General features: G+C 41.4%; 1 protein-coding gene across 2 annotated transcripts in view; it reads right to left on the bottom strand.

Annotated features, from left to right (window-relative positions):
• Positions 1 to 4,403: 4,403 nt before the first annotated feature.
• Positions 4,404 to 8,742, bottom strand: part of robo4 (roundabout, axon guidance receptor, homolog 4 (Drosophila)) — a 125,942-nt gene continuing 121,603 nt past the window's right edge. Inside the window, exons 20-21 of one of the 2 annotated variants that reach the window (XM_060846937.1) lie at positions 7,054 to 7,119; positions 4,404 to 5,451 (exon numbers count right to left, since the gene is read on the bottom strand). In XM_060846937.1, coding sequence (XP_060702920.1) covers positions 5,273 to 5,451; positions 7,054 to 7,119 — 245 coding nt within the window. In that variant the 3' untranslated portion in view covers positions 4,404 to 5,272. The remainder of the gene's footprint in view (positions 5,452 to 7,053; positions 7,120 to 8,742) is intronic. The other variant, XM_060846938.1, reaches the window with a different exon arrangement.

Genomic DNA, 8,742 nt, shown 5'->3' with positions numbered 1-8,742 from the left:
CTGTCTACTACACCTCCAATTTTGGTGTCTTGTGCAAACTTATTAACTATACCTCCTATGGTACACATGGGATTGGCTGCTAGGTGGTGCAATGGGGGTGAAAACCCTTCTGCAAATGGAGCAATTGTAAAAGAACTATCTGGTCTTCCTAAAGTAAGGTAGACCATTTAACCTTTGACATCATTTCAACCAGAGAATGGAATGACATTTGAAAAATAAGTTGCAGTAAACCAGCTCCATACAGGAAGGAACAACTTAAAATGTAGGTGTTAAATATAACAGAATAGTGGTGTGAAGTGACAGATGTTTTGTTTTAGAGGGAAATCGTGTCAAAAAGGAAACTGTTCCATCCTTTGCCTTGAGATTTGTAGAACAATAGAGATGGCCAAAGGCGGAAAGGTCGAGCTCAGATTTGAATGGGAACTAGGTGAAATGATGTAGTATGTTGCTGTTATGATGGTACATGGGCAGAATGGAAGAGTTTAGCAAAGCAGCCTCTATTGATCTTCAATTAGAAGAGGAGTTCAGCAAATTGGATCAGAGTGGTACATGGAAATTATTGTCCCATTGCAAAGAACTAAGTATATTGACAAAGGCATGGTTAAAAAAAAAACAAATGGACAGTTGCTGAAGCAAAAGGGAGAGAGGGAGGAATGGTGTATCTGCTATTAGTGGTGAAAATCATGAAAGATCTTTTCCCAAATATAGAAATTAGTGACATGAAAGCTGAGGATCATCAGAATTCTAATTTCACTGTGAGATGAGAAAGGTTGTGAATAAAATGGAGTCAATATTCTGAATGGCTCTGCCAGAAAATGAACATTTCAGATATCAACCAGAAACATTAATTCCCTTTTACCGTTCCTGCCTGACTGGCTCAGAATTCCCAGCTTCATTCTTAATTTTCAGAATCCTAACATCTGCCATAATTTCCCTTTGTTTGTTTCAGATATCCTGCAACAGGGACAGGCATTTAGGGTGATGACTGAAAGCTGGTACTACAAAACTGTTTTCATAGAAATGGGATGGGAGAAAACATAATCCAATCATTGTCGATTAATAACAGTTGTGCAAAGTCAGTAACGAAGGGAAGAACAGCAAAAAAAAACGTGGCAAGGAAAAATGTTAAAGTGTGGCTTCAATGGAAAGGAAAGCAAAGTCCTTCAGTTCAGAGCAAGAGCAGGATGTAACAGCAACAAAACTGTTGAGGCGGTGAGAAATAATGAGAGGGATTGTAACAGGAAGTGCTTCACAGAGCATGCATGTTGGTATGTTTGAAAATCTTACATGTTCTGATTTTGGCATCTGCTTTTTTTGAGATAATGTGTGATGCTGAAAGGTGAGAATAGGTTCAGCCAAGCAAACGAGAGCAGCCTGAGGTGGTCTTTATATATGATGCATCAACACTATTGTTTGTTGCTCCTTTCTGATTAGAACAGGAAACTTCCTTGTGCTTGATTTGACGCAGCAGGGACGACTTCTGATGAGAAACCTCAGCTAATCTCTGATAAGACAAAATGATGAAGATCATTTTGCTTTAACTCTCAGCTGTACAGCCTAAACAATAGCCAACTGAAAAATAATAAATGCCATGAGCTAATTAGTGCTTCCTGTCAGGAGGGTTTCTACTTCCTGCTCCTATTGTTTCTGTTGACCAAACAAATCCATTTTAACTTATATTCCGATTTTTTCCAATATGACATACAATCGCAAGGACAATTCACTCTTTGTGCGTTGTCACTTCCTCTCAGATTGGTTCCATTTGTACAGAAAGGAAAGGGGCATTGAGGCTAATGCTTTTGACAGGCATTAACAATTTAATTATATATGATAGCGAAATTGGACCTTTTTTTACTCACAATGCATGATTGGTCTTTGTCAGTCAAATAATGGGAACAACTGAGCTGGAGATAGTTACTGAGTCTTTTGTCTTCCAAAGAAACTTTAGCACCTGCATCAATATGTGATTAATATGTTGCAGCTTGAAGGTCTTATGACAGATATTGTTGGAACTTCCGTGGTGCTGCTTATGCTCAACATTTGTATAAAGATCAATATGTTATTGAAATAGCAGATGGAGCCACTAGAATATAGAAAATGGTGCAATTCACCAGTGCAGGGGACCCTGAAGCCAGTGAATTGTATTTGAAATGTTGTACGAAATACAGCAGCCAATTTGAGTACAGTAAACAGTAAAAGATAATCTGGGGGCTTTTGTGCAATGTTTGTTTGATGATGTATATTGGCCAGGACACTGGGAAAACTCCATTAGCTCTTCCTCATACAGGATCTTTTACGTGCACCTTGGAGGGAAGATTTGGTTTGACATTGCGTTGAAAGGCAGAATGTTTGACAATGAAGCACTCCCTTAGTGTTGCACTTGGTGTATCCACAACCTTGGATTCCTGCTTCTAATACTGCTCCTCAGCCTGACGTGAAAAATCATATCTTCTTTCCTGCTGAACTTCAGCTGGGTGTAACCCAGCTCATCCCTTCACTGCTTCAGTTATGAGCTCTCACACACTTCAATGAGCACCATTAAGGACCTCAGCTGGTTATTCTGAATCAGATGGTATTGCAATGAGTGTTATATTGTTGAAAGTGAATTATCTGGTGAGAAGTTACACCAATCCCCTGTCAATGTGTTGAGGCGGAACTAAAATAGTCAATTTCTGGAGAAGAGCTGGACATTCCCCTGACCTTATGGTCAATACTCTTCTCTCCATTAGTACCAGGCCACTAGGAGCAGGCAAAGAGTGCAAACATCTCAATTGTTGCCTGTGTAATCTTGAATGCTGTTCTATATAGCGACAAAGATCAAAATTATTTCATTAATTGTGAAGCACTATGGAACATCCTAAGACCATGATTAGATTAGATTACTTACAGTGTGGAAACAGGCCCTTCGGCCCTACAAGTCTGCATCGACCTGCCGAAGCACAACCCACCCATACCCCTACATTTACCCCTTACCTAACACTACGGGCAATTTAGCATGGTCAATTCACCTGACCCGCACATCTTTGGACTGTGGGAGGAAACCGGAGCAACCAGAGGAAGCCCATGCAGACACGGGGAGAATGTGCAAATTCCACACAGTCAGTCGCCCGAGGCAGGAATTGAACCTGGGTCTCTGGCGCTGTGAGGCAGCAGTGCTAACCACTGTGCCACCATGCCACTCACGGTGAGGTATATTAAAAATTAAAAGTACTTTCTTCATGCTGTCAGGCACCATTTTTGTGCTGTTTGAGGTCTCAAGCCAATGAGCAAACTCTGAGTTCCTTTTGTTCAGCTTTTTTTTAACATGCAAATGTGAAATGGGACTTGATTATAAGAAATTGAGGTCATAGCTACAGATTGGAAACAACGGATTTCTGCTTTCTCCCCTCAAAAATGTTGAGAAATAAGAGATTGCTTCAATTAATTAACAGCCATGATCACAAAAAAACATATCATGGGCAATCGACTCCATAGGGCAAATGATAGTAAACCATTTGTTATTCCCACTGAAACGAGGGACAAAACTGCTGCTTCTTCTGATCAGCCAGGTTAGCAAAGTCTAAGTGTGACGTAGGGCTCCTTGGGACCTGGCAGTAAAAATTAAAAGCTTCTTTAAAAAGCTTACGTAATAGTCTGGAAAGCAAGAGTCCACTCCCACCCAGGCTCATAAGTTGGGTTTCACCTCAAACAATTCAATGATTCTTGTTGATTGTCCTTGACCCACCGATCCCCAACCTCCTTCACGGAGGGTAGGCATTGATATAGACAGTTCAATCATCAATCCCTGGTATTTGCTGATTACTCCCTAACATTCTGGCATGTAGCCTTCTATCCCCTTCACCCAACCCCGGTAACCCCCTCTCCCCACTGATCCCACAGCAGTCTATCAATCAGGAGACAGGAGAAAAACAATCATCATAGCATTGTCGACTAAATCTGATGTAAGGTCCTCATCCTGTGAACCTCCAAGTCTCTGATACCTCTCTCATCTTCGCAAAACTGGATTCCCAGCCACCACTGCCTCTCCATAAATTCTCAGGCCAATGTTGTTATTTGACTTTATGTCATTTGATCCACCAGGTGGAGTGAGCAATCCGATTAAGCACCAACATAAACAGTAGTGACTGCATCAGATTTGCATGTCACCCCACTTCAGTGGCACAACATTGGCATGGTAACTACAAATATTCTAAACCCGTGAATACATACTATAACAAGAAACTCAGAAGAACTGTTTGAGAAAAGTGAACAATATAATGTTTGTGTTCGGTTATTCTCTATTGGAATCGATCCTCAAATTTGTGTAAATGTTGCAGCCCCAAGATTTGAAATTGGAATTAACTCTTTATGTGACCCACAACTCTCAGAAGGTACCTTTTGTCTCTGCAAAATGATCTCCACACTTCTTTTCTTTTTAAAATGTATTTTTTTATCAGGAAAATAATAAGTACAGTTAGATTTACACTTGGAACTGAAGTAACTTACTGCCAATACTAGGTCTTCAGAGAAAGGGCCTCGCAAGTTTGTTAGGTGATGATTTTTTTTTCCAACCATCCGCTTTGATCTTTTTTCATCTTTGACCAATAATAGGCAATGGATATTGGTGAGTTGTCATCCAACACCATCGTCTCAACTGACCTTATATCGTTGAGACTTTGGACTTCTTTGATGTATATTATTGAGTTTTTAATGTCACTCCAGACTGGCTTTCAAGGTCAGTTTTATTTAAATACATCTGTTAGATTAATTAGTAATGAGATAAGTTAAAAGCTGATGTATGCTGGCAGGATGTCTGTGTACACGTACTCAGAAACTCCAAGAACACCAGCCTTGCTTTTGAATTTAATCATCTCCCCCATTCGGGCCTCACATGTCAATCTACACAATCTACAAACCAATGTCTAGATCCAGTCAGTCACTCTTCATATCACTGTTTTCTAAAATCTAACTGTACACATTCACTGTTTTGTTTGTAGCCCTGGATTTTGAATAGATTGAAAGTTTAGCTGTCTGGTCCTTTGTGGTTCAAAACTACCAAGTTCCCTATAAATGCTACACAGACTACACATTGAAACCTCCTCCATTTTGATAAGCGCAGTCTTTGTTGAGTAAAAATGAAAATGACTAAGTGCCCTAGCTGCCCATCGATAACCATTGGAATGTCTCCATCCTACAAACAGCCATCTCTCCCTTCCTTATGGATCTGGATCCTGATGTCTGTAGGTTTCTGTATGTACAGAGATGGGTCAGGAATTCCAATCCACTCATGTTCTTAGACCTTAACCATGGTAAGACCATTGGTATCTGTTGGAAAATTCATCAATCCAACTTTCTCCACTTTCCTCCGAACAGCAAAACTCTTGTGTACCGGGGCTCCAACTGTAGCGAATGATACATGTACTGCATTCAGCGCAGGGTTCGCCTGGATGTCGACTTTGGAGTTGTATCCATCTGCAAAACAGAAGTTAGTTCTGATTTAATATTACAAGCATACAACTCCCCAAACCCAATGAAAATGCATCCACTACAGGACATCGTAACACAAGCAGCCCTTTATTTGGCCTCATATTTTCTTTCGCTCTGTTCCATACCACCCCCAATTTTAGTCAGATCGTGGTCCTATACATAGCCACACTCTCTCACTATTTTATTTCTGTGCAACCCCAGTTAATTTACTGCGTTCTGAGAGACTGCTGTACCAGTTTGTGAATGAGACACTAAATCACAGACACAACTGTACAAGTTCAATGCTCCAGTTACTACACATCAAAATGTATTGAATTGACCATGACGCATGTTAGGACATGTTGTGGTCATGAAAGATGCTATTTAAATGCAACTTATATTTTTCTTTGTTATTATTGCACTCTTGACAAGAGTCTACATAACTCACTGTGGCTGCGTCGTTAGTATTTCTGAAGCAAAAATCAATATCGTATTTGCTATGATCTTTTACCCTACTCATAACCCATTTAATGTTAGTGAAGTGTTTTCTCCAACGCAGCTGAAATCAATAAATATTATTTCAGTTGAGTTATCTGAACTAAAGCTTTAGTGCAAAGCCTGCACTGGGTAATGGAGCCAACGTAACTAGGTTAAATGAAGCTCCACTTATAGAAGCCAGTCTGCATTGTATTATGGCCACATGAAATCATACTTGTGGCTCCGTCAAACACAGAAAATTAATTCATCCGTTTAAAACTCCCATAGCAAAGAATTTAATACAGACAGAGTGTGCCTAAACACCCAGCATGGCTAGCTCAAATATACTATTTTGCTCTGAATGACGATTCATATCTGACACCTTCAAAGCACAGCTAGATTGATTTCTGATAGAAATGTTGATGTGGGCCAGGCAGGAAAGAGGAACTGAGACCAAACTAGATCAGTCACTATTGAACCTGACGGGCCAAAGGGTCTACTCTGTTGCTAAATCCTGTGTTCCTTTCCGAGAGGTGGCAAACATCCACTGACAAGGGCGGAGATTGAAAGGGTTGAGAGTGTGGTGCTGGAAAAGCACAGCAGGTCAGGCAGCATCTGATGAGCAGGAGAATCGATGTTTCGGGCATAAGCCCTTCATCAGGAATGAGACTTGTGGGCCGGGGGGGTGGGGGAGGTGGGGTTGGGGGGAAAGGTATCTGAGAATGTGATAGGAGGATGAGAAGGTGATAGGTCGGAGGGAAGGGTGGAGTGGATAGATGGGAATGTTGATGGACAGGTCAAGAGGACGGTGCAGAGTTGGAGGCTTGGGACTTGGATAATGTGGGGGGAGAGGAAATGAGGAAACTAGTGAAATCCACATTGATCCCATGTGGTTGCAGGGTCCTAAAGCAGAATATGAGGCATTCTTCCTCCAGGCATTGGGTGGTAAGGGTTTGGCGATGGAGGAGGCCCAGGACCTGCATGTCTTTGGCGGAGTGGGAGGGGGAGTTGAAGTATTCAACCACAGGGTGGTGGGATTGGTTGGTGCAGGTGTCCCAGAGATATTCTCCATCCTGATGAAGGGCTTATGCTCGAAACGTCAATTCTTCTGCTCCTCGGGTGCTGCCTGACCTGCTGTGCTTTCCCAGCACCACACCCCCGACTCTGATATCCAGTATCTGCAGTCCTCACTCTCTCCTAGGAGAATGAAAGGGTCAGAGGTCAGAAAATTACCATTTTATCACATCACTGTACTCATTAAACCCAACCGTACATCATAACTTATTATTATTGAGAAAATTAAAGGTGGAAATGCTTTTAATAAAATCTACTGTCCTTCTTACCGATAAGCAATATAATCTTAAGGATTTGGTGCAACATTTCATAGTGAAAGAGCAGCTTGTCTAAAATCCATGTAATGTTAGGTTTCCACATCAGAGAGGATTTATTTGAGTGGCTCCCAATCCGTGTGGAGAATTTATGTTCCTTATGGCATTATATCCATTAATTCCACTGAACTTGATTTGTGTTTCCAAAAGCAGTTGAGAAGATTGTGCCCGACAGTTTGCTAAACAATAACCAATATGATCTCCACTGTTGCCTTTCACTATTTCTGGATTTGGGTTGCTCTTTTGCATCTCAAGGGTGCCCAGTGTTTTGCCACTTTTAAATAAAACAGGGGCTATTCCACATAATTTTAGGTACGGGGGGCACATGACAATGCTGGATAAGCTACAAGAGTTAAAATCCCTATAGTGTGGAAACAGGCCATTCAGCCCATTGAGTCATCCACACTGAAAAGCATTCTACCTAGACCTGCCATACCCCCTCCCATCACTGTAACCCTGCACTTCCCACGGCTAATCCACCCACCCTGCACATTCTCAGACGCTATGGGCAATTTAGCATGGCCAATCCACCTAACCTGCACATCTTTGTACTGTATGAGGAAATTCCACACAGACAGTCAACCTGAGCATGGAATCTACATGCCTGGCGCTCTGAGTAACAGTGATAACCACTGAGTCCCCATGCCACTGTCAATAGAATGTATTTTTTGAACAGTGGTAACCTCATGCCACTCACTTGTTTCCTACGAAACCACATACTCCGCATTTATGACAGGAAATCCCGATCAGGGCTCCTGCAGAAAGGCTGAGCTGTACCTCCATTCTGACAGATGCTTTGTAGCATAGAATAGTCAGGAGAAAGCAATCCACCCTAAATTCTTCACAGTAATCATCTGCCTTATTCTATGATTTAGCGGTCCAGCACCACGGAAAGACACCATGCATAGAGTAAATGTAAGATTGGGTAATGAGAGAGTAGAGTGCCAGGTAGGCAGAGGGTAAGGTGCCAGGTGGGTCAGTGTGAGGTCACCACAGTGTTATTTCTACTTCAGTTGTGCCCTCAATGCTTAGATGGAGCATCCTGGCACCAAGCTTTCTGATTAGTGACATTGGTCAGTAAGATCAAAATGGAGCAAAGATTTAATCTGAACTTTTGACTCTCCTTGCAGAATAAGTTTCTCCAAGTCTCTGTTCTCTGACCACAAACAACTTAAAATTTCAAGTTCGGATAAATTTGCTGCATTCCTTCTTTATCACCGAGCAATGCAGAAATAGTTCTAGAGTCAAACAGTTGTTTACATAATTTAAATGTCTTGAAATGTTACAGAATTTTTCATATACATTGAGTTCACAGCAGCATATCTCAATCATTACAAATGTACAAACTAGAAGCAGAAATAGACCATTCAGCCCCTTGAATCTGCTCCCCTACTCAATAAAATTGTGGATTATCTGATTATATCCTCAAATC

This window comes from Hemiscyllium ocellatum, chromosome 29, assembly GCF_020745735.1.
Source record: "Hemiscyllium ocellatum isolate sHemOce1 chromosome 29, sHemOce1.pat.X.cur, whole genome shotgun sequence".
Taxonomy (NCBI): Eukaryota; Metazoa; Chordata; class Chondrichthyes; order Orectolobiformes; family Hemiscylliidae; genus Hemiscyllium; species Hemiscyllium ocellatum.
The sequence above is the reverse complement of the archived record's forward strand: the minus strand, read 5'-3'. Positions and strand labels throughout refer to the sequence as shown.